This window comes from Phyllostomus hastatus, unplaced genomic scaffold (assembly GCF_019186645.2).
Source record: "Phyllostomus hastatus isolate PE091 unplaced genomic scaffold, TTU_PhHast_1.1 phas_scaffold_182, whole genome shotgun sequence".
Lineage (NCBI taxonomy): Eukaryota > Metazoa > Chordata > Mammalia > Chiroptera > Phyllostomidae > Phyllostomus > Phyllostomus hastatus.
The window spans coordinates 1,012,495-1,033,373 of NW_025334013.1; the positions used below are offsets into that span (position 1 = coordinate 1,012,495).

The following is a 20,879-nucleotide window of genomic DNA, read 5'->3' on the forward strand; positions in this document are numbered from 1 at the left end:
CCACTGCTGTGACCCCTGCACAAAGACCTAGGGTGGGGGTGCTTGTCAGGAGCACCCCTCCCTCCCAGGAGCACCCCGCCGTCTCCCCCCTCGGCGGCTGTCTTGCCGGAGGCCGCCGGCGGTCAGCGGCGGATCGGGGCGCAGGGGCGGGCAGAGCGAGCGCTCGGCCTCCAGGCAGGCAGCCCACCCGCGCGCGGCCCGGAAGCACGAGGAAGCGGATCTCTTTGAAGCGTTTACTCAGCTCGAGTCTGAAGCTCGTGGACTCGGGGCGGCGACGCGCTTTCAGCGGGGGCTCAGTGCGCGTGCGGGGCCGAGGTGGGTGGCGCGAGCTCTCGCGGCGGCCGTGCGTGGGGCGGGGCTCCCTCACCCCTGGGTGTCCGGGGCGGGACCTCCGCTCCAGGCCCCGCACGGTGCTGGCCGACCCGGTGCGGGGTGCAGGCAGGTCCCCATGGCCGCACCGTCTCTGGCCGCACCGTCTCCGGGCGGCGGGGATGCCTGGGACCGCGGGTGGGCGAGGGCCGCGCTGCGGCTCGGCCTCGGCTACCAGACGCGGCACCGCACCTCGGGGTGCATGGGGGTGCCGCGGGCACAGTGGAAGGTGTTGGCGAAGGCGGCCAGGTTCTGCAGGGAGCCCAGCACCCTGTGGGCAGAGGGAGGGGCCTGAGGTTGCCAGCCGTGCGGAGGGGCGGGGGCGCGGGGGCGCGGGGGCGCGGGGACCGCTTGCCTGTACTTTAGGGGACTGTGGACATCGGTCTTGATGGACTGGACCGCGAACTCCGGCCGGTAGGACCCGCACCACACCTGTGAGCGCAGGAGGGACAGGCTGCGGGGCTGGGGCAGAGGAGGCCCCGGGGCTGGGTGTTGGAGGAGGGGCTGGAGGGGACCTGGCCCGGAGGGCGGGGCGGGGAGAGTGGGCGGGGCCGGGAGCCTGCCGTTCCCTCCCCGCCCTCCTCGGCCTCCTCTCAGCTCTTCCCGCCTTCAGCCCCCGCCCCCCAGCCTTTCGTCCTGGGAGCCTTCCAGGTCAGTTAGCTCCGGTTCTCCCTGGCTTGCCCGCCCACGGTGTGCCCCTCCCCGCGACCGTGGGCACCCTCCGAAGATGGGAGAGGGGAGCCACCTTGGGGGCGGGTGGGAAGGGGCTTCGTGGCTCCCACCTGGGCGTAGCTGATGAAGAAGATCTGGTCGAGGGTCAGCTCCAGTCCTGGCAGCTGCCGGTCCCTGCCGCCTTCTGCCCTCCACTTGAGGTAGGCCTGCGGGCACCGGCCGGGGCTGGGCACCGGCTGCGGGCCGGGCCTGCGCGTGCCCCCCACCCCCAGCGCCGGCTGCCTGGCCCGAAGGAAGGTCCGGCCCCAAGGCCGCGGAGGGCCCTGCGCGCACCCCAGGGAGGGGCCTCGCACCTTCACGACGCGGTGCCAGCCGGTCGCCCACGCAGGCTGAGCTCTGCGGAGGCCCCCTGCCCAGGAGGCCCTCACTGGGCGCCGCCTGGACGGGCTCCCGACGCCCACAGGGCGCCAGGGTGCACGTGGGCTCGGGCAGGGGGCAGGGGGCAGGTCCTGTCGGCCTGAGGGCCCCGCCCCCACCTCCGGGACCCACCTTGTACGCCTGCCGCACCCCTCCGTTGTCAGCGATGTTCTCCCCGAGGGTGCTGAACCCGTTCACCTGCACGCGGGAGACAGGACGGCGGGCAGCGGGCGGCGGCCGGGCTCCCCGCCCCTCCCCGGCGCAGCGGCGGCCCTGGCGGCGGCCGACTCACGTTCTGCTGCTCGGCCAGGTCCCAGGAGTAGTTCCCGTACTGGTAGACCATGCACTCCGACCGCGCCTGGAAGTGCTGCGCCGAGAAGTTACTCCACCAGTCCAGCATGTTGCCGCTCTCGTCGAAGTTCCGGCCTGGGGGCGGGGCGCGAGGCGGGCGGAACGTGGGGCCGCGCCGCGGCAGCCGGGGCCGCCCCCGCGTGTCCGCCAGGGCCCCAGCGTCCGAGCCCGTGTTCGTGAGCAGCGGATGGGCCCCGAAGGGCACCGGCCTGCTCCGAGGGGTCGGCACACATTGTCACGGGACAAGGGCTCAGGCCCTGGGGGGGAGGGGCTTCGGTGGCCTCCCACGGCGCCCTGGAGGTCAGGGCGTGGAGTCTCGGGTGGGCCCCAGGGCCCCAGAGGTGCTGTGGCCCAGTGAGCCCCCGCACTGAGGGGCGTGGTCCCAGGGCAGGGGCTGCCCTCGTAAGGTGCCCGCGGTCAAGCTGCCTCCCTGGGCTGCAGCTGTAGACCCCGTGCTTGCGGACCAGCCACCAGAACCAGGCAGGGGGCCCCGCCCAGAGGAAGGAGGTCAGCGTGGAGGCTGCCGGCTGCCCTGGGCTGGCGCCCAGCTGGCTCCATCCTGGGCCAGGACTGGGAGCTCCAGCACGCCCTGGGCAGTGTCGCTGTCCTCGGTTCACGGGCCCAGGGAGGGGCGGCAAGCGCGGCGGGTCGGGCCCTCCACCCCTCTGCCTCCGGCCAGGGGCCGAGCCTGCCGTCGGAGCCCCCTCTGCCACCGTAGCTCTCCTGGGGGCCTGGCAAGGCCCTTCCAGTCCTCAGAGCTCCCACCCGACCACACAGGGGGTGGGCCAGGGTCAGCCCCAGGGCCCCCCCTCGGGGATCCCAAGGTGCAGTCCCCTTCCGGACCTGCTCCGTGGGGGGGCCGTGGGACTCGGGCCGTGGCTCTGACCCCACCGAGCCCCTTACCGTTGTCGTCGAAGCCGTGGGTGATCTCGTGCCCGATCACCATCCCAATTCCCCCGAAGTTCAAGGCCTGGGGCTGCTCCTTGCTGAAGAAGGGGGGCTGCAGGATGCCCGCGGGGAACACTGCGGGGGGGGGCGGGGACAGAGGAGGAGCTGTGAGCCCGCCCGCCCGCCCGCTGTGTGCCCGGACCTCGGGGTGGGGGGGGGTCCTGTCCTCTCCTCCCGCAGCCCGGGAGGTAGGGGTGGGGCCTCGCACCCACTTCACAGACGGGAACTCCGAGGCTCGGAGCCCAAGGGCAGCGCTGGGGCGTGGCGGGTCCAGGACCCGAGTCAGGACGCCCCACACCTTTCCCTGCTGTCCTGCCCTCTGACACCCTCCCCTCCCTGACACCCACACGGGGGACAGTGTGAGGTTCCCGCAGGCGGGACGGATGGCACCTTCTCCCCCCCAGAGATGGGGGGGCGTTGCCCCCGGAGGAAGGGCCAGCCGCCCCCCGGGGCTCACCTCTGGCATCAGAGGGAGGAGGGGGCAGGTCTTACCGATCTGGTTCCGGTTCGGAGAGTAGAACGCGTTGACCACGGCGGCCCCGATGATCCAGCTGGGAGAAGCGAGCCGGTCGCTCGCAGTCCCCGCCCCCAGCGACCCTCCCTCCGGGCCACCCCTGCGCCGGCCAGAGCCCACCCCGAGGGCCCAGGTCGCAGCGGCACGCACCCACTGCCCACGGCCAGGGCCTGGCCCCGACGCCTGGTGCCTCCCTCGGCCCAGCCCCCGAAAGCAGCGGTGGCCCTGAGTCGGTGTCCCCACTCACAGGTTCTGGTCCACCTTCTTCCGCAGCTTCTTGAGGCTCCGCTGGGCCCCGGCCTTGAGGTTCTGCAGGCCATTCTCAAAGTACTGGTGCTCTGAAAAGTCCAGCTGTGGGCCCGGGGTGGGGGGCAGTGTCACTGCAGGCCAGCAGGCCGGGGCGGGGCGTCGGGGGCGGGGCGTCAGGGGGCGGGGCCTCGAGCAGAGAGTCCGGGGTGCGGGGACTGGTCACGGGACTGGCAGGGCGGTCTTGTGTGTGGCCTACAGGATCCGGGTGCCGAGAGATGACGGGGTGGGGGGGCACCCCTGGCTCCGCACACTGAGGTGTCTCTGAGCATGCCCCTTTGTCCCCGGGGCCTCGGTTTCCCCTTCTGTAATGGGGTGATGCCGCAGCTGCACCCCCCCCAAGTAGCTAATTATTGATAGAGCCGCCCCTTCCCACCCGGGGTGATCAAGGGCCCATGGGCCACAGGGTGGGTTCACGGGCAGATGGGGCTGAGCGAGGAGATGGGGGCACTTTCGAGGGCCCCCTGGCTGGGGCGGGGCCCACCTTGGAGTACTCCTCGTCCAGGCGTCTGTTCCCCTTGTCCAGAATGTAGTCGGGGTACCCAATCTGCACCCTGATGCTCATGGCCTGGCGAAGAGGGGGGCCATGTCTGCCCGCGGCGGGCACCCTGGCTCCGCCCTGGCCGTGCGCGTGAGGGACAAGGGACTGGCCCCCGCCTGTGGGCTGTGGGGGGGTTAGCGGAGCCGGACCTCAGACGGGCTCAGCCCAGGCCAAGCCCTGTGCCCAGCAGCCGGCTGGGGGCTCCGGTGCGGCTGGGGCTGGCCGTGTCGCTTGGCTGGTGTCACACTGGTGCACAGCGGCTCCTGGCGGGTGCCTCCCTCCTGGGCGCCCTGCTCCCCGAGGTCTTGGTCTCCTCACCTGCTTTTGGGGTGCTGGGGGGGCTCCCAGGCCTGCCTCTGCCCACAGGCCCCTCCCGAGCCTGCCACCCCCAGCCTGTGCTTGCTGCACCGTGAGCTCACCGAGGGTCCCCACCTGGCCCGCCCCCCGCAGCCTGCCAGGACCTCCTGCCTGCCTGCCAGCCAGCCCGGACCTCCGCCCTCTGGCCTCCCGCCCACCTTCTCCTGGGCCTTCCGCTTGGTGGCCTTGTCCATCCAGCTCAGCTCATCCAGGGTCTCCACAAATGCCGCCTGCACCTTGTCGACCAGCTCTCGGACCTGGGGGGCGGGGCACGGCCCACGGCTCGGCTGACTGGCCTGGGGGCCGCCGCAGGGCTCTGGTCCGAAGCCTGGCCCAGCCGCTGTCTGCTCCGGAGGTGGTGTGGGGGGTGGCCCTCCTGGGACAGGGTCCCTACTGCTGTACTTTGTCCTGGGGGTGCCCGGGGCCCCTCACCCCTGGACACACAGAACCCTTTCCCAGGCAGCCTGGCGGGGGGGTCAATGCCTGGCTGGGGGCCGCAAGCCCCTGACTGGCACGGCTCCCCCTGGCCTCCTCCAGCAGGCACCGGGGCAAACATGTTGCTCCCAACCCCCACCCCCCCAATACACCCGAGCCGCTGGGGAGCACGCAGGGCCCCCTTCCCGAGGGCGCTCAGTTACAGTGCCCCCTGGTGGCTGCCCCCCTCAGCCTCGCAGGGCTGTGTCCCCGTGGGTGCTGCGTGGGGTCCGTGACCGCAGCGGGGCACCGGGCACCCACCACGTCCTTGCTGTCCTGGGAGAAGGCCTCCTGGACGTAGAGGGAGCCCACGGCGCTCTCCATGTTGCTGTTGACGTAGCTGACGCACTCGCGCCAGCGGGCCTCCTCCTTGGTCTTGCCGTACAGCGCCTGGCGGGCGTCCATCCATTCACTCACTCACTCACTCATTCCTTCGTTCACCCCACTGCTCTTGCTAACATCTGCTTCCCCGTTCTTGGCCTCGGGGTGCCCTGGGCTGGCGGAGGACGCTGGGCCACCTCAGAGACTCCCCTTGAATGTGGGGCACGGGTGCGGGGAGGGTGGGGGGTGCAGCTTCGGGGGAGGGGCTCCAACCCAGGCAGGGAGTTGGGGGGTGGGGGCCCCGCCCAGCCCCAAGCTCCTCGTCCCCTGTCCTTGCCACCCTGGCCAGGCCCTGTGGCCCTGGACTCTGCCCTGCGGGATGGCAGCCCCGCCCCCAGGACGGCAATGACCCCGGACTGGCCCTGGGGACCGCGCCTGCTCGGCTGCCGGTTCTTCCGTGTTTCTTATCACCCGAGTGGTGATGAGGGCGTCTGCCCGTCTGTCCCTGGGGACGCGGGGGTGGGAGACGGAAACACGTCTCCTTCAGACTCCTGGCCGCAGTCCCGGCGGGCCCAGGGTGCGGAGCCGCGCCTGCTGCCCTTGCTGGGGCCGTGGGGTCTGCTGCCCCCAAAGAAGCCAGCGTGGCCGCCTGCGTCTCCTCAGAGCTGGAGGCTGCGCTCCACCCCTCCTGCGGCTCGTCTCCGGCCCAACGAGCCCACGCAAGGGCGCAACCGGCCCCGACCCACTGGGTTCCTGTGGCAGCGGAGGGCTCCGCCCCACCCACCGCTTTGCAGAGACCGGCGGAGTAGTCCCCCCACTCCGGGGTCCCTCCTGCCCCGTGCCAGTGTGGACACCTCCCCCGTCTGTCCGTCCTCAGCACCTCTCTGCAGCCCTGTACACCGAGTGACGCTGCCGCCTCTCCTCTGACCCCGCCCCCCCGAGTCACTGTCCGGGAGCAGCCGCCGTGGCCACAGGGCCCCCGAGGGTCCCCCACCTCTATTCCCCCCACCCTCCAGCAGCCTGAGCAGCCACAGCAGGACGGGTCTCCGCCCGCAGGTCTCTGCCTGGACCCGAGGGCAGCCCAACCTCCCTCCCCAACCTCGTCCACTGCCCCAGAGGGCCGGGGCCGCCCCACCGCCTCCTTCTGCCCCCTGGGACCCTGCCCTGTCCCTCCTCTCTTAGCTCTTCTGTGCCCCGAGGTCTCCATGTCCCCTCTGAGGACAGCCCGCCCTGCCCTCCGGTCAGACTCTCGGGCTCGGAGACCACACACCTCCAGCTGGCTGGCTGCCCGCTGCCCTGCTGCCCCGCTGCCCCGGGTGAGCGGGCATCTGCCCGGCCTCCTCCGGGGCTCTGACCCCATGACCTCAGCCCCAGCAGCAGGGGCTCGGTATCATAAACGGACTGCGGCGGTGGCGGGTGGGCTCCGGCCTCGGGCGCGGCCGCCGGCGCGGGGTCTCACGCACCTTGCGGTAGTTGGCGCGGGCGTCCTTGTACCTCTGGCTCAGGCTGCTGATGCGGTCCAGCACCAGGCGCCAGACCAGGTAGTTCTGCATGGTCCTGCGGGCGGGGGTGGAGGGCGGACCGGGTGGCGGGAAACCTCCAGAGCGTCCCCCAGACACTCGAGGAGGAACTCGTACCTCTAATGTCTCTAAGGGGAGGCTCCACTGGCCATTAACCTCCTCCCCCCCGTTGTGCCCCCTCACTCCTCAAGGCTCTGTGGGTGCAGTCCTGAGCGGAGGAGCTGCGGGGGGGGGGGGACGGGGCAGGGGCACCGATGGGGAGCCCCCGGGGGGCCTTCCCCGGGCTTCACCTGGCTGAGAAGGCATCCATGATGCCTTCCAGGTTCTGGAGGTAGGGGGCGCCGTAGACCACCACCTCTTCGTGTGGGAGCAGCTTGATCTTGACCGAGGACAGCACGGACTGTATGAAGAGGGTCCAGTTAAATCCCTGCGGGGGAGAGCGGCAGAGCTGGGCACCCGAGCCCCCAGCCCCCACCGAGAACAGCCGAGAAGCCGGCGCAGGCCCAGGCCCTCAGAGTCGGGACAGAGGCGGGTGACCGCGCCACAGGCCCGCGGACGGTGACAGGGAGGAGGTTACGCCGTTACATTTGAAAACCCGAGTGTGGCGGAGGGCGTCCTGGAAGAACACAGCTTAGCAAAAGCGACTAAAGAAGAAATGGAAAACATGAGTGTGTCACATGCGGTAAACCCACGCCACCTGCGCCCTGGGCACCGGGCTGGGTGTCCCAGCCCGTTCAGTGAGACAGGACGCAGGCCAAGTCGGCGGGGCTCCAAAGGCAAGAAGACAGACGTTGCATGGAGGGCGTGGTTGCGGGTGCAGGACCCACACCCCGGGGGGGCCCTCGAGGTGCTGGGACCATGCGTGCATCAGGTGGACCCTCCGTACGCGTCACTGGTGTCTGTGGGTGCCAGCGGCGGAGCAGCCGCGTCGCCCGACGACACCACTCACAGTGACCTGAGACACCCCGGGAGCGAATCTCGGGAAAGGCGGGGAAGGCCTTGCCACGGGAAACTCTGAAGCCCACGGAGAGGCGGAGCAGGACACGCAGACACACGGAAGCGCCCGTCAGGTCCGTGGGCTGGGAGACCCCACGGTAAGGAGGTCCGCTTCCCCCAAACGGATGCCGGGTGTCAAAGCAGCCCCCCTGTCCAACCTCCGCAGGCCGGCGGGGGGCTGGCGGCCGACTAGAGTTCTGTAGGAAAGTGCCCCGGACCGAGAGCAGTCCAGGGGACTCGGAGGGACAGGGGAGCTGGACGTGCTGTGTCCCACAGGGAATCGTCTGGGGCGGCGGCGGCGGGAAGCCGGGGTCCGAGCGTGGCAGGCAAAGGCCCCCGGGGAACAGAACATGCTCACACACACACGCGGGAGCGCACACTCAGGCAGACACCCCACCCGACACACACGGGCGTTTGGTTTTAAGCAGAGATGGCCGCAGAGTGGTGCTGGGTGGGGTGGGGGGGCTCTTTCCAATAAAGGCGCCTGGTCACCCGGCCATCGGCACAGAAGGAGACAGATGGATTTTACAGCTGCTCTCTGTAAAAAAGAGCTCAGGGCCGACTGCAGACCTGGGCCACCCCGGCGGGTGGGGGCACATATTTCTCAAGAGAAGCACGAACAACACCAGCCGAGAAGAACAGGGGGTCTGTCTTTGAGAAGTCAACTAACTGGACTATGTTAAACTCCGGCCTGGGCTGGGTCCCAGCCTCCTCCCTCCGGCTGTGGTTCTGGCCCAGCGCGCTCCCTCTGGGCTCGGGCCTGGCGGCCGCGTGCACCAACTACAACAGCACCTCTGCCCCTAGGTCTGCAGGGGGAGGCCCCTCCCGGGCTCAGCCCCTGGCGAGGGTGGGGCCCACCCGAGGGCCCAGCGTGGAGCCCCCCAGTCAGGGGCGGGCAGGGCCCTGCCGGGGGTCAGCGGGGGGCTGTGGAGGGGTCTCCCCAGCCCGATCAAGTCAGCAAACTCCCCCAGCCCGTGCCCTGCTCAGAGAAAGGGTCGCCACAGCAGCCGCCGCAGGGGTGCAGCGGCGCCCCCTTCAGACAGCCTGGCCGGCCCCTGCTGTCCCGTGGGGAATGTCCCTGTGTGGACGACCGGTCACAGGGGCCCCCCTCAGGCTGGGCAGCATCTCTGAGGCTTAAATGGGGGGAGCAGGAGACAGGGGGCCTGGGGCTGGGTCTGTGCCCCCCCTCCTGCCAGGGCCAGGCACCACGGGGTGCCCCCTCCACCCCTGCCCCCCGCCCGGCCGCACCTTCAGGTGGAACCTGTCCTGCAGCTGCCGCACCTCCATCCTGTTGTACAGGGCGGTCACGTCGTGCCTCTCCTCCTGGGGGGCCGTGGCCTGCACGGGGCCGGTGGGGGGCAGGTGACGACGTGGGGGTGACGGCCGGGGCCCAGGCGTGCCCCCTCCCGCAGCCCCCCTGGGGACCCGGCCTCACGTTCGCCAGCTGCGTCTCCAGCTTCAGCACCTGCGCCATGTCCTCCTGCACCAGGTTGCCGTCCTCAGGGAGGCGTGCGTCCCTGCGCAGCATGGTGGCCACCGCCACCATGAACTGCAGGTAGGCTCCCCGCACCTGGGCCGAGGGACGCGGGGTGGAGTCGGGTGGCCCAGGCCCCCTCGGTCCCCACGGGGCTCTCTGTGGGGCGGGGGTGGGCCCGTGACCCGGAGCGGGCTCCCAGACGCCTGTCGGCCAGCGGGCCACGGCGGCACGGAGGGGCACTGCCAACTGTCGTGCCCTCCCAGGCCACGGCCTCGGCTGTCGCCCCCACTCCCGACAGGCCTGCCCACGGGTGGCCGTGCCCGGACAGCTTGGGGCTGAGCGCCCCACGGCCCCCCGTGCGGCTGCACCCCTGTCCCGAGCGTCCGCAGCCCCGGAGGCCCACACTGCGGGGCTGCCTGGCCGGCGTGCAGCAGGGGCTGGGTGAAGGTCAGGGGCCAGCGTGAAGGGTGGGCTGCCCTAGCCACGCTCGCCTCAGCCTGGGGATCAGGAAGGGCGCCCCAAGGACGCACGCCCACCCAGCTGGCTGCCCCCGTGCCCACCCTGGCGGGCTCTCTGCATTGCGGGCGGGACCCCGGGGCTCCGCAGCCGCCGGGCCTGATCCGGGCTGCGGGTGGGAGCCCTTCCCCGTGGCCCTGGGCCTGCGGCTCGGAGGGGCCCCACGACCTCCCTCCACGGCTCCTCCTTCGGGCCACACTCGTCTGTCTTCGTGGCCACCTGTGGCCACCGCGGCCACGTCGGGCCTGGCCTCTCAGCACTCTGCCCCCTGTCCTTCCCTCCCGGGCTCCCCGTCCCGCTGGCCCTGGCCCCGCCCACCTTCCCAGTGTGCGGCGCCTTGCTCCCTCCGGGCAGGAGCAGAGCGGCCGAGGGAGCAGCCCCCTACAGCAGACGGCGGTGTGATGGGCCTGCCGGGCTGTGTCCCTCCGGGCTGCGGGGCTGAGCTTATACCCGAGGCTTAGGGAGAGCCCTGACCACGGCGGCAAAGCTTGTCCCCGGCCCACAGCTCCGGCCGCCACCCGCGCATGTGCTCACACAGGCTGGCTCTGGGGACACGGGCCCAGCAGACGTGGGGGGGGCTGGGCCCCCGGTGGGCCTGAGGGGCTGGCAGGACTCACCTTCTCGTTGCCACCCTTCTGCATGTAGTACTCTCGGGACGGCATGCCCAGGGTGGGCTGGTCTATCTGGAGACACAGCGGGTGTGAGCCGGGGCCGGGCGCCGGGGGTCCCCACAGCCTGGTCGAGCGCTCTCCCTCCCCATGACCAAGAAGTGGGGTGCTGCTGGGGCCCTGCTCACTGGGGGGCTGGCCGAGGGCCGCCAGGGCCAGACCGCAGAGTGGGCCGAGGGGGGGTGCGCCTGCCACTCTCGTCCTCCCACGGGGTCTCTCCAGCCTCCGGCCGAGGCCAGCAGTGGCTCTCCGAGGTCAGGCCTGCGGCCCAGGGGCCAAAGGACTAAACAGCTGGTCCTGACCACCCGCCCAGCACATGGGCCTCGGATCTGGACTCGGGTCATTGGCCCCCAAACCTCGGACCCGGAACAGAGCGGGGCCCTGGGACACACCCCGGGCTCATGCACTGCTCCGGCCCCGGCCCTGGCCGCCCCCCCACTGTGCTGTGAGCGCCCCTGCCGGGTGCGGGCGCCCGCCGCCCGGCTCCTCCCTCCTCCACGCAGCTCGTACGTAGATGATGTGTCGGCTGGAGTTCTGGTCGTCGCTCCAGACGAAGAGGTCGATGAGGACGCGCTTGTTGAACTGCGAGTTCATCACGGCCAGCTGCCGCTCCAGCGCCCAGCTGGGGCCTGGGGGGTCAGGGCCCGTGCTGGAGACCGCCGGGGCCTGCGGGTCCCGGCCCAGCCGCCCGGCGCCCCGTGGGCCCTGGCCCCCTAAGCCCCAACCTTGGGGGTGCGGGGTACGCCTGTGCGGCTCGTGTGTGGGCCTGTGGGCTGGGGGATGTGTGGGGGGGGACGTGCTTCCCCACAGGGCACACCGGGGCCCGGGGACATAGCAGTGAGTGCCAGGGTCTGCCAGCCCCGGGTGTGCCCTGGGCCTGCCCCCAGAGCTGGGAGCCCTGGGTCCCGGGGCCCGGGTCTGGGAGACCAGTCACTCCCAGGGGTCTTCTGAGCGGGAGGGGACAGCCCCGGGGAGCCCGCCCGCTGCTGGTGCAGCCCGGGCCCGGAAGGCCTCGGCTCCGAGGGGCCCCAGGCCCAGGGTCCCCTGCCGGGGCGAGCTGCCCGGGCCCTGGACTCACCTACGGTGTCGTTCCACCTGTCCATGGCCACCGGCCAGCCTCCCACCGCCTCCAGGACGTCCAGCAGGGGCTGGGAGTCTCGCTTCTCTATGATGCCTGGGGGAGGAGGGAGTGGGTGGTCACCTGCCCAGACGCCGGCCGGCGCTGAGCCCACCCCTCCCCCCAGGCTCCGCAGTGCAGGGCACGGAAGGTTCTGGGAACAGCGGAGACGGGATGAGGGTGTGGAAGGGGGTGCGGGGGCCCACAGACGTGCAGGGGCCCCCAGACAAGGAGGCCGGGAAGGGAGGACAGGCCTGGGGGCTGCAAACTGGCCAGCGGCGGTGGGCGAGCCCGTCTGAGGGGGGCCTATGGCCAGGGGTGGGCAGGGCTCAGAGCCGCCCCGGGGGCCCTGCCTGGGGCAGACGGAACATGCCGGACGGGTGGTGAAGCGCCACTGTTCCCGGGCAGCGAGGAGCTGGCGGGAAGCTTGGGGCAATGTGGCCTAGAGACGAGGCGAAGGCAGGGACCAGGGTGTGGGGACGCGGGGAGACACCCACGTGGAAACTCGGGGGAGCTGGGTGGGCGGCGAGGGGAGCTCGGGGAGGGAAGGGCCTGGGTGGCTGGGGGTCCTGAGAGCGGGTAGCACAGCGTCCGCAGGGTGGGTCAGGGGCACCCTCGGCTCTGGCTGACCCCGTTGGAAGCTGGGACGGAGCTCAGGGAGTGGCCAGCGACCGATGGGGCCCCGCGGGGTGGCTGCCCGAGACGACAGACTGGCCGTCCCCCCCCCCCCCCGGCAGAGCCTCGGGTGTGCGTGTGTGGCCCGGCCCCTGTCCCTCTGCACAGGCTGCCTCAGGCCGGGAGCCCCTGCGTGGGGGGGTGGAGCTCAGGAAGTCCCCTTCCTGGTGGGGCCCGGCCAGGCCTGGCCGACAGACCCTCAGCTTCCAGAAGGACGGGGGATGAGCCTGTGTCTGTGCAGGCGGGGGCTCAAGGAAGCACCCCCACACGGCCAGGAGTCCCAGTGAGAAAGCAGCCCACCTCCCAGGAGACCCCGGGACACAGCTGGCCCTGCACCCCAGCGCCTCTGCCCCTCGGGCCGGCTCTGCGAGCCCCCGAGCAGGGGGTCCAGGGCAGACAGGATGAAGGTGCCCAAATGTGTGAGTCCTCGTGCTGGGAACCGGAGCGCTGAGAAAGCTCGCAGTGGGCCCCGCAACACACACTGACACGCACACACAGAGCAACATGCATGGGTGCACACGCAGGCATGTACCTGCACACAGACAGGCACACATAGGCATGGGCACACACCCACACATGTGCACAAACATAGGTGTGCACACAGACACGACACACACAAAAGCACGTATGCACACAGACATGCACACGCCAGCATGCGTGCACACACGCACACATGTGTGCGCACAGAGACACACTACACACACGGGCATGCACACACATGGTCACACATCTACACACATGTACCTACCTACACACACACACACACACACACTGGGACACACACACACACATTCTTGCCCAGACCCGTCTGCACCCCTGTCCCAGAGCCCAGTGAGCAGGAGCCCTGCCGCACCCCCTCCGTGTCGGGGCAGGGCCCCCCACCGTCCCCAGGAGCTGGTGGACCACCCAGTCCGCCTCCTGCGGTCGGGCTGGTGCGGCCGCCACCCCCCACCCCTGGCGGCCGCTCCTGGGAGGTTTCCATCCACGCCCCCCACCGGCTCCTGGGCACAAGGCCCCACTGGCCCACTTGGTCCCGGGAGTCGAGTCCCCCCCCACCCCCCAACCCCTGCAAAGCCCCGTGCCGGTGGTCCCACAGCTGTCGGGAGGGCCCAAGTAGCCCACCTCTCCAGCACCAGCAGGTGCCAGGGGACCTTCTCCTGCAACACACACCCACGTGCACACACACACACACACCTACAGACACGTGCACATACAAGGGTAGACCCCAAAACACCGGAACTGATGAATAAAAATTGTGTGTTTATCCTCACACGTTTAACCTTCAGTCTCGGGCAAAGCCCTCTCCACCCGACGGAATACACCTGTCGAGACGGTTTTTCCACCGCTCAGAATGGTTTGAAAGCTCTGATTTGGATGTCTTTCAGTGCTTCTGCTATTGTTTGTTTCCCCTCCTCTATGCTGGCAAAACCGTTCCCTTCGAGGACTTTTCACCCCAGAAACAAGAAGAAGCTGCTGGGGCCGGACTGGGTGAACCCCCGGGGGGGTGGGGCACGGGGTCATGCCGACTTTGGTCAAAGACGGCTGAGCGCTCAGTGCAGTGTGGGCAGGTGCGCTCGTAAACCACCCACCATGCAGGGGCAAATGCGTTGCAAGAGTCTTAAAAAAAATGCACTGAAGCCAAACGCAGCCTCTCACAATGACGCCAGCTGGTGCAGACACAGGTGGGTCCCTAGAGCACTCACCTGGGGGGAAGCCTGAACTACCAGGGCCCCCCCCAAGAAAATTCTGGGGTTTTGGGGTCCCCCCTTGTACACACACACACGTGGGCACAAATGCACGCACAGACACACTCTCATGTATACCTAGATGCATACACACACAGGCATGTACACACACACACACACACACACACACACTTTTCTGGGGGCTCCCAGCCCGGCCTCTCCCTGTCTTCCTCTTGCCTGAACAGAGCATGGCCTGTGCTGGGGTCAGGGTGTGAGCAGGGTCATGAGCAGCTGGCAGTAAGTCCATGCCCCTCGGGAAGCCAGGGGGCAGTGGCCAGGTGGGGGGGGGCACGGCCACAGTCCCTCAGGCCTGAGTCCCGAGGGGCACCCGTGTCCCTGTGCGATGCTGCAGGGGTGGGGCCCCTGGAGCTCAGGCGGGAGCTGGCGGGGCGGCGGGGGGGGCACCCCTGCCCCCCACTCACTCTCATTCATGCAGGAGCGGTACAGCGTCTTGGCCTTCTGCACAGCCGGCCGGTCCTCGCTGGTGGCGTTCTCCAGCACCCCTGTGGGCCCAGAGGAAAGCTGGACGGAGGCCTGAGGAGGATGTTGGGGGGGGCCAGGTCACGGGTCCTCATGCTCGCGCCACCCTCAGTGACAGGTGGTCCCCGTGTCCCCGCTGGCCTGTTATCCCAGGGTATCCCTGCTCCCCTGGGGGGGCGGAGGCCACCCCCGCTGGCCCCCCTGCTGACCCCGAGGGGGGCAGGCGCCCACCTTTGAGGGTGACCTCCAGCTCATCCCGCAGGATGTCGAAGACGCTGTATCGCGAGTTGGTCTCCGGGACGACCTGGCGCCGCATCCAGCCCCCGCAGGCGTACTGGTAGAAGTCGTCACAGGGCTCCTGGGACGGGTCCATGTTCTGCAGGATCCTGGCGGCTGCCCGTCCCCGGGGCGGGGAGGAAGGGGGGAGACCAGCCGTGGGCCCCCCGCACGGTGGGCACCTTCTCCGAGCCTCGGGGGACTCGTCCTCCAGAGCCACCTTGCACCAGCCACGCGGCCTTGACCCCCCATGGCAGTGCCCATCTCTCCATTCCCTGCTCTTTGATTTCGGGGAGCCCGCATTCCAGGCAGAGCCCACTTCCTCGGCCCACCCGCCGCGGAGGCAGGGCCAGGGCCTGCCCTCTGTTCCAGCGGCAGTCTCCCTCTGGGCTGTCGCCAGCAGCCGCAGGGCAGGGCAGGGCAGGTGGAGGAAGGCGAGGAGGGCGGGGGCTCACCTGCTATCACGCAGCCGGGGCTGGTGCAGATCTCGTCCTGCTGGGACACTTTGATGGCTGCGGGCAAGGAGCAGTGTGAGCCCCAGGGAGGCAGCGAGCCGGTGGGGTACGGGGCGGGGGGGCCGGAGCCAGTGGGGTGGGGTGCGGTGCAGGGAGGGGGGCCCGGCCTCCACACCACCTCCAGTCCCTGAGCGTGGTCCGGCCGGGCACCCTGAGGACAAGTCCAGAGGGCGGCCGCCCGTCCTCCCCGGGGCCTGAGGCCTGGAGCTGGGGAGAGCCTCATTCCGGTGGACCCCTTCCCCCACAGCGGCCCAGACCCCAGGGCTGGAGCCGGCCATGATGCCTTCCTGCCGGCCTGCCCAGCCAGCTCTCCCCCATCAGGGGCCAGCTCCTCCAGGCAGCCTGCCCGGGCTGCCCGGGCTGCACACCCTGGCCCCCAGATCTGACCCCCCCACCCCGTCCGGCTGGTTGTACCACTGTGTCCCTGCCGGTCCTCAGGGGCAGCACCCAGGCTTGGGGACAGTTGACTCCGGCTGGTTCCCGGCACTCGGGGAGCCTCCTGTCTCCTGCCCCTGTCCTCTGCAGGCCCCCGCGCTGCCCACACACCCTGGGCCTGCAGTGGACACGGCCCGGCTGGGGGCTGCCCGCCCGTCCGCCCAGGGCAGGCGTGCCTGGTGGGGAGGGCGAGACTACCTCGGGGTTCTCGAGCTACAGGGGTCTCCTCTTCCCGGGAGAAGCACAGCCGGCTGAGGAGGGGTGGCAGCTGCTTCCCTGGGGAGAAACACGGTGCTTGCTCCACCCCCCGGCCTCCCGCTCCCAGGCCGCCTGGGGGTGCTTGGGAGGGCGCTGCCCTTCTGCTCGGTGCTGGCGCCCTGCGGTGCTCCTGGGGCTCCCTGCACGGGGCCACCGCCCTCCCCTCTGTTGTGAGGGCTCATCCCCCGGGGCCCCAGCGGAACTCATCTCTGAGTGGGAGGGGCATGCGGGCTTCCCCGCTTGCCAGCCCCAGGCCCAGGCCCCGCCCCCTGGGTGCCACCGTCTGCCGGGCTCAGTGGGATCCTCAGGCGGGACCCCCCTTTCCCTTGGACTTCCTCTCCTGCCCACCCCCCCGGTCCTGAGCCGCCACCACGCAAGGTGGGCCGCCCTGGGGGTCCTGTTGGACCCAGTGGCCGCGCTCAGCTACAGTCCCTCCGCCTTCACTGTTCAAAGCGCAAAGCTGCCCCTGCTCCCAGGGAGCGGGGGCTGGGCCGGGTCAGGGCTGCGGGCGGGCGGGGCTGGGTCCAGGGCCAGCCCTGGCCACAGTGGCTTCAGAGGGGCGGGCAGCCCTGGAGATGCTGGGCACTCCCGGGGCGGGGCGGGGGGGCTCTCCCTCTGCCAGCCACCGCTCTTTCCATCAGCCCCTGTCCACGCGCTTGTCCGAAGCTTGCTGGTGGCTGTAAGCCGGCCCAGTGCTGGGCCCCGGGGATCCCGAGGGGTCTCCCCCGGGCCTGCCCTCAGGGAGCACCAGCGCTAGGGGAGCAGGAGCGAGAGCTCCCTGCTGGGTGTGCGTGCGTGCGTGTGTGTGTGTGTGTGTGTGTGTGTGTGGCGGGGGGGGCGCGAACCTGAACTTCAGAGCGGAACGTCCACAGACCAGAAGCGGAAGTGCAGGGGTAATGGGCGTGGGTCCCGGCTGCCCCGTGGCGCCTGCCCACCTCAGTAGCCCAGAGCCTTGGGACAAGAGGCTAGATCGGGGGGGCCTCAGCGGGCCACCCCCTCGGGGACAGAGGGACCGGCCCTCCCGGGACAGCAGGCCCCCATGGCTGCCTTCGCTCGACCAGACCAGCGCGGGGGGAGGTGCCGGCCTCCGCCAGACGGGGAGTGGGGCTGGGGGCTGGGGGCTGGGCGCAGCCCGCGGCGCCTGCACGTGGATGGCGAGCGGTCACGAGGGGGCGGTGCCGGAACGGTGGGAGAAACCCCGCACGGGAGGGGCAGGCAGACGTGACCGGCGCCCAGGAGGGAACCCCAGCAGCCCCGAGGCTCGGCGAGCGGACGCCAGAGTCCGAGAGCACGGCGTTCAAGTCCCCGGCTGAGTGAGTGAAGGGCTCTCGAGGGGCGGGTGGAGACCTCCGCAGGGCGGTGGTCCCTTTAGCAGACGAATGGAAACTGGGAAAGTCTGCGTGCACGTTCAGTGTGAGAAGCGGAGGAGACCCTTTCCAAGGTAACCGCGCACACCTCCCGACAAACCACCCAGGCTGGAGAGGTCCGTTCCCCGCTCCAGCTTGCCTGCGTCTCTCTGCCGTCTGCCCCCCGCCCCAAGGCCCCAGCACGGGCCATGCCCGCCCCCCGCCCCGGGTGGGGATGGTCCCGGTCCCGGGCCAGTTTTCAGACTACAGCTCGAGTCGCCCGAGGCGCCGTGGGCTCTGGGGTAAACGTTTCTGGAGCCGACCGAGACCAAGGAGCCGCGGCCCCGCATGGCCCTTTTCCCGGGCACAACCGGCCGCGTCTCCTGATCTCGGACGCTGGCCTCTTCCCGGTGACAAATCCGACGGGGAGGAGGGTGCCGCACCCGAGTCGCCAGGGGGCACGGACGGAGTGCGGACTTCCGGCCCCACACTCCTGAGAAAGATGTGTTACAGGGTGCAGCCGAGAGGGGGGACCCCAAATGGGCATTTGAAATGGGGTCCAGAACTCAAGGTGTCCAGGAGATTTTAAGGTGTCTCCACCCCTCCCCACACAGGTGTGAGTTGGGGGAAGGGGCACCCAGAGCAAGAGCATGCAGGGCAGCTTTGCAGCTAATCCATGGCGTGGTCATTTAGCATACCTATAGCCTCTGGCTGGTCGCTTAGATATGCTAAATAGCTATGGCCAGGCTCAAGGCCAGGGGGATGGAAAGGGATCTCCCCCCAAGATGGGACTGGGGGGCAGGTCCCCTGAGTTACAGCGCCTGTGTGGGAGCTGGGAGAAGATTGGCTCCATGACATGGGGTGACACCTGCCCAGACCCACGATGGCGACCAGAAAAGCTGGAGAAGACAGCAGATTGAGGGCAAGTGTGCCCAAGTGTGGGAGGAGTCGGAAATGGGGCTGCAGAAGAAGATTGGCGCGGGGATTTAAACCCAGACCCGGCAGCCATTGGGGGAGAACCACATGGCCTGGACAGAGTGGGGACTCTCCCTTCCCGCAGCCCTGAGAGGGAGAACCACGCGGCCTGGACAGAGTGGGGACTCTCCCTTCCCGCAGCCCTGAGAGAGGACCACGTGCCTCTGCCAAAGTGGGGACCCCCGCAGCTTTAGAAGGGGAACCACCACCTGGTTTTAGCAGAGATCCCCGAGACTCAGCCGAGGGTGCCGGGAACCCAGGGAGGTCTCCCAGTCGAGATGGAGGACTAACTGGGAAGAACCAGAGGACTGCCTGAGCCATGGACTTCTATTTCCTTTCCTGAGATACGGTTCTCTAGACTGGGCAAAGGGGGAAGGAAGGAAGGACTGTGTCTGTCTGTGGGTCTTTTAAGGGACTTTAGGACTTTTTGATAAAGACATTAGGTCACTACTTTAAGTTTGTATAGCATTAAATAAACATTTCCTTTCCTTTTCACAAATCTCTGGCATTGAGAGACGTCTTTCCTCTGGTGGCGGACATAACAGACCCGGGGGCTTCTTTTAATAATAGTATATCGTCCCAGGCCCCCCTTGTTTGTTCTGTAACAGATGGAGCTATGCAACCTCCGAGGTAGCCCAGGGAAAAGGGAGTGAGGAACAGCAGCGCGGGCCGCAAGGAGGCCGGAGGAGAGGTCTGAGAAGCGGCCAGGACACGGCAGGGAAGACGGCCGTTCCCGGCGTCGCGGGGGACGCAAACAGACCGAACCTTCCACCGCTGTTGCAGGAGCCGCTACATCGAACGCTAAAGACACAACATTTCAACAGAGAGACTGGGAAAAACAGAGGAAGCCTTCTGTTCTATCAGACCAAGCAGAACTGAACGCAAATCGGAATGCAGGGCAACAAGCAGTGTGAAGACAGAGCCAGCACAGAGTCACGTGTATCGGAAGGCAGACTGATGTTACACTTGTATCCACATGAGAATGTAACCCGAGGGGAGGTGAATCGATACTCAACTGCAAGGAAAACGCACAGTTCTCCGGTGCAACGTTCTAACACACACACCTCTCAACCGTTAAAAGACTCAGACAATGCAAAAAGCACACAGCAGCTGTGATGCATCTGACGGGTGTGTCCGTGTCCCCGCCCCCGCCTCATGGAGGGGCGGTGGGCTGTCTCCTGGAGAGCCACGCCGGTCGAGTTTGAAACCGAGCGCGGGCGAGCCCCGCAGGGAGACCCAGCAGGCGGCCAAGAACCCATATTCCGTGAATCATGGTTTCTGACGACAAAGCAATTAAGCTAGAAACCAATGTAAAAGGGTAACTAAAAGAATCCCTGTGCATTTGGAAACGAAAACAAGACATTTCTAAATAACTCATGCGTCAATAAAAACAGATCACGGTGGAAATAAAACGTAGACATGAAGAATTACAAACCCTCACAGAAAACACTTGCAGTGCGAGCCCAGGCTGGGCTGCGGTCGGCTGGGGGTTGGTTCTGGGGCCGTGGGCCCAGGAGTCCCAATGGGGGAACCGTGGCCGACCCTGCGCTGGTGTTTATGGGACGGCCGGGAAGGGGAGGCAGCCCGGGCAGGGACAGTGCCCCTCGGTGGAGTGGGCTTCGCCGCTCCTCACTACGGAGGAGAGGCCGGGTCCCCTGGCGCCCACAGCTGGGTGGGCGAGCTCATCCTTGTTTTCCGGAAGCCTTGAAGCCAGGTGTTAGCGGGCTGGGGAGCCCTGAGCAGGGGTGCCCTGGGGGTTGGGCTCCCCGGGGCTCTGTGCACCGAGCGACCCTCCCCCTCCCCCGTCCCACACCCATGCAGGTGGCAGTGCCCGGCCACCCTGGCAGGAGACCAGGAGGGGCCAGGCCGCAGCGGCTGCAGCGGGTGGGGCCCCCAGCAGCCCCGAGCGGGGAGGCCCACCACGTTCATGCGCTGAGCCTGCTTCTGGTTCTCAGGTGCAGCCTCGCCCGGGGTGGGCTTATGCTGGGATGGCCCCACCACAGACGGTACGGGTGGTGCTGTCTAGTGGGGGAACATTCTAGCACAAAGGCTGTGGTGCCCATTGTGGAGAGGGATGAGCACCTCTCCTGCGGGTCTCCTGAGCCTGTGGGAGGGGCCCGCAGCACCTGCCTGCCGTGCCCGCCCGGTGCACGGGCCCCCGAGGGTGCAGCGGGGGCCTGGTGGGCTGCCTGGTGCCCTGGTGCAGGCACCTGAGCCCCTGCCTTGCCCCTGCCCCTCGAGGCTGGGGAGGGGCCTGGGGAGGGGACTGCAGGCGGGGGCTGCCCCTCCCATCTCTCCGGGCCCCCAGCCTGGCGCCCTTCCAGCGGCTTCCAACAACGCAGCCTGTCTGGGCAGCCACGGGCCCCGCGACTGGGGCCTTCCTGGGGCCTGGGGAGGAGGGGCCTGGCGGGTCCTTCTGCAGCGAGGCCGCGGGGGCAGCAGGAGACGCTGCGGGTCCCCGAGCGGGAGTTCGGGCTCCTGCTGCCGGGCCGGCCGGGAACTGCGGCGGGCATGGGGCCATGGGAGAGGCGGGGACCTGGTCTGCGCATCGGCGTCCCGCAGAGGCCGGCGGGCTCAGAGCCTGCGGAGCCAGCCGCGCTCCAGCCGGCT

General features: G+C 69.1%; 1 protein-coding gene across 2 annotated transcripts in view; it reads right to left on the minus strand.

Moving 5' to 3' along the window:
• Positions 1 to 396: 396 nt before the first annotated feature.
• MMEL1 (membrane metalloendopeptidase like 1) overlaps positions 397 to 20,879 on the minus strand; it is a 29,323-nt gene continuing 8,840 nt past the window's right edge. The window contains exons 3-24 of one of the 2 annotated variants that reach the window (XM_045858863.1): positions 15,889 to 15,966; positions 15,196 to 15,252; positions 14,696 to 14,857; positions 14,407 to 14,487; positions 11,526 to 11,621; positions 10,958 to 11,076; positions 10,397 to 10,462; positions 9,222 to 9,356; positions 9,035 to 9,124; positions 7,081 to 7,217; positions 6,734 to 6,827; positions 5,211 to 5,339; positions 4,634 to 4,732; positions 4,062 to 4,145; positions 3,519 to 3,622; positions 3,250 to 3,308; positions 2,713 to 2,832; positions 1,751 to 1,884; positions 1,591 to 1,656; positions 1,152 to 1,247; positions 725 to 801; positions 397 to 640 (exon numbers count right to left, since the gene is read on the minus strand). In XM_045858863.1, coding sequence (XP_045714819.1) covers positions 541 to 640; positions 725 to 801; positions 1,152 to 1,247; positions 1,591 to 1,656; positions 1,751 to 1,884; positions 2,713 to 2,832; positions 3,250 to 3,308; positions 3,519 to 3,622; positions 4,062 to 4,145; positions 4,634 to 4,732; positions 5,211 to 5,339; positions 6,734 to 6,827; positions 7,081 to 7,217; positions 9,035 to 9,124; positions 9,222 to 9,356; positions 10,397 to 10,462; positions 10,958 to 11,076; positions 11,526 to 11,621; positions 14,407 to 14,487; positions 14,696 to 14,857; positions 15,196 to 15,252; positions 15,889 to 15,966 — 2,183 coding nt within the window. In that variant the 3' untranslated portion in view covers positions 397 to 540. The remainder of the gene's footprint in view (positions 641 to 724; positions 802 to 1,151; positions 1,248 to 1,590; positions 1,657 to 1,750; positions 1,885 to 2,712; positions 2,833 to 3,249; positions 3,309 to 3,518; positions 3,623 to 4,061; positions 4,146 to 4,633; positions 4,733 to 5,210; positions 5,340 to 6,733; positions 6,828 to 7,080; positions 7,218 to 9,034; positions 9,125 to 9,221; positions 9,357 to 10,396; positions 10,463 to 10,957; positions 11,077 to 11,525; positions 11,622 to 14,406; positions 14,488 to 14,695; positions 14,858 to 15,195; positions 15,253 to 15,888; positions 15,967 to 20,879) is intronic. The other variant, XM_045858864.1, reaches the window with a different exon arrangement.